The sequence below is a fragment of the Condylura cristata genome, unplaced genomic scaffold, assembly GCF_000260355.1.
Source record: "Condylura cristata isolate star-nosed mole 26May11 unplaced genomic scaffold, ConCri1.0 scaffold00050, whole genome shotgun sequence".
NCBI classification, from domain to species: domain Eukaryota; kingdom Metazoa; phylum Chordata; class Mammalia; order Eulipotyphla; family Talpidae; genus Condylura; species Condylura cristata.
Genome location: NW_004567151.1, coordinates 2114628 through 2116322, shown reverse-complemented (window position 1 = coordinate 2116322; position 1695 = coordinate 2114628). Strand labels below are relative to the sequence as shown.

Below are 1695 nucleotides of genomic sequence, written 5' to 3'. Positions count from 1 at the left end.
CCCCCAAACCCGCCCTGGCCCCGCCTCCAGACCAGGCCCAAGGCCCCGCCCCATACCCAACCCAGGCCCCGCCCCCAAACCCGCCCTGGCCCCGCCTCCAGACCAGGCCCAAGGCCCCACCTCTAGGCCCCGCCCCAAAACCCGCCCTGGCCCCGCCTCCAGACCAGACCCACGGCCCCGCCCAGGCCCCGCCCTAAACCCCACCCAGGCTTCACCTCCAGACCACGCCCAGGCCCCGCCCAGGCCCCTGGCCCCAGCCCAAGCCCTGCCCCAGGCCACGCCCCTACCTCTCACCTGCACAAGGGGGTCCCCGCACGCAGCCACCGGGGTCAGGCTGGCTGGGAGTCCAGGCGCCGGGTCCAGCGCCTCCTCGGGCGGCGGGGGAGCGGTCAGCAGGCCGAGCTGGCTCTGACCCAGAGCGAGCGGCAGGGACCAGCCCGCGGGTCCGGCAGCCCGGCGCGGTCCTGCATAGTGCCGGGCAGCCCTTTCCGTGAGCTGGGCTGAGGACAGGCCAAAGCGGACGGCTGGGCAGGTGGGGACTCCTGAGTCACGTGTGCGGCCGCACCGGGCTCCCGCTGGCCGACGGGGCAGCCGGCCCGGCACAAGGGGGGCGCTGCGTCTTTCCCCACCGCCCGCTCTTTCTGGGCGGCACCCGGACGGTGCCAGGCTCACCCCGGAAGCCTGCGCGGGGCACCCTCGGCGCGTCGCCGCCCGCCTCCCCTGGCCGGGCGCCCGCAGCCCCCCGGCCGCCATCTCGATTCCCGGCACAGCCCTCCCGCCCCGGGGGACAGGGCGCCCCGAGGCTGCGGCTCGCGGTCTGGCCACTCCCCACCTGGGCCCTCAGCTGGCAGCGTGTGGCCACGTGCCTGCCGGAGGCACCTGCACAAGGGGGTCCCCACACGCAGCCACCGGGTGTGCGAGCCTGAGGTGGGGCGGGAAGGCAGGGCGGGCGCCCCCCTGCGGAGGCTCCCAGGGGAGGGCGCGCGTGGCATGCTCTGAGCTGAAGGGGCACCCCAGCGTCTCGGGGGCCACCCCTGCAGCCGCGGCGGGAGGGCGTGACCTTAGGAGCCGCGCTGGGGGCCACAGGCGGCCTCCCGCTGGGCAGCCTGCCCTTCGCTTTGCCAAAGTCGAGGCCCCTGTGAGCGGTGCTGGGGCTGGGGGCCCGGGCGGCCGCCTCCTCCTGGGGTGTCCACCCCGCAGCCCCGCCCGCCAGCTGACCCCTGCGCCCACAGGATTGACGGGAACACGGCGCTCCACAGGGACATCTACCCGTCGGTCAGCCTGCAGATCCAGAAGAACTTCGCCAAGAGCAAGTGGAGGGTAGGCGGGGCCGGGCGGCTGTCGGGGTGTGGCCCCCAGTGGGCTGTGCAGGTGGGCGGGGTCACCGCGGGGGCGGGGCCTGCCCTGGGAGGTGTCCTCAGGCAGCCCACTCCCTGGCAGGATCCCACGGGGACCGGGTCTCCTCGGGGCGGGGCCTCCATGGGGGCGGGGTCTCCACTGGGGCGGAGTCTCCTCGGGGCGGGGCCTCCATGGGAGCGGGGTCTCCACTGGGGCGGGGTCTCCATGGGAGCGGGGTCTCCACTGGGGCGGGGTCTCCTCGGGGCGGGGCCTCCATGGGGGCGGGGTCTCCACTGGGGCGGGGTCTCCAGGGGGCGGGGTCTCCGCGGGGGCGGGGCCTGCCCTGGGAGGTGTCCT

At 76.3% G+C, this 1695-nt stretch overlaps 1 protein-coding gene across 1 annotated transcript in view; it reads left to right on the top strand.

Annotated features, from left to right (window-relative positions):
* Positions 1 to 1695, top strand: part of LOC105854530 (calcium/calmodulin-dependent protein kinase type 1G-like) — an 8869-nt gene that overhangs the window by 4141 nt on the left and 3033 nt on the right. Inside the window, exon 5 of the mRNA XM_012734193.1 lies at positions 1233 to 1320. Within this exon, the coding sequence (XP_012589647.1) occupies positions 1233 to 1320 (88 nt within the window). The remainder of the gene's footprint in view (positions 1 to 1232; positions 1321 to 1695) is intronic.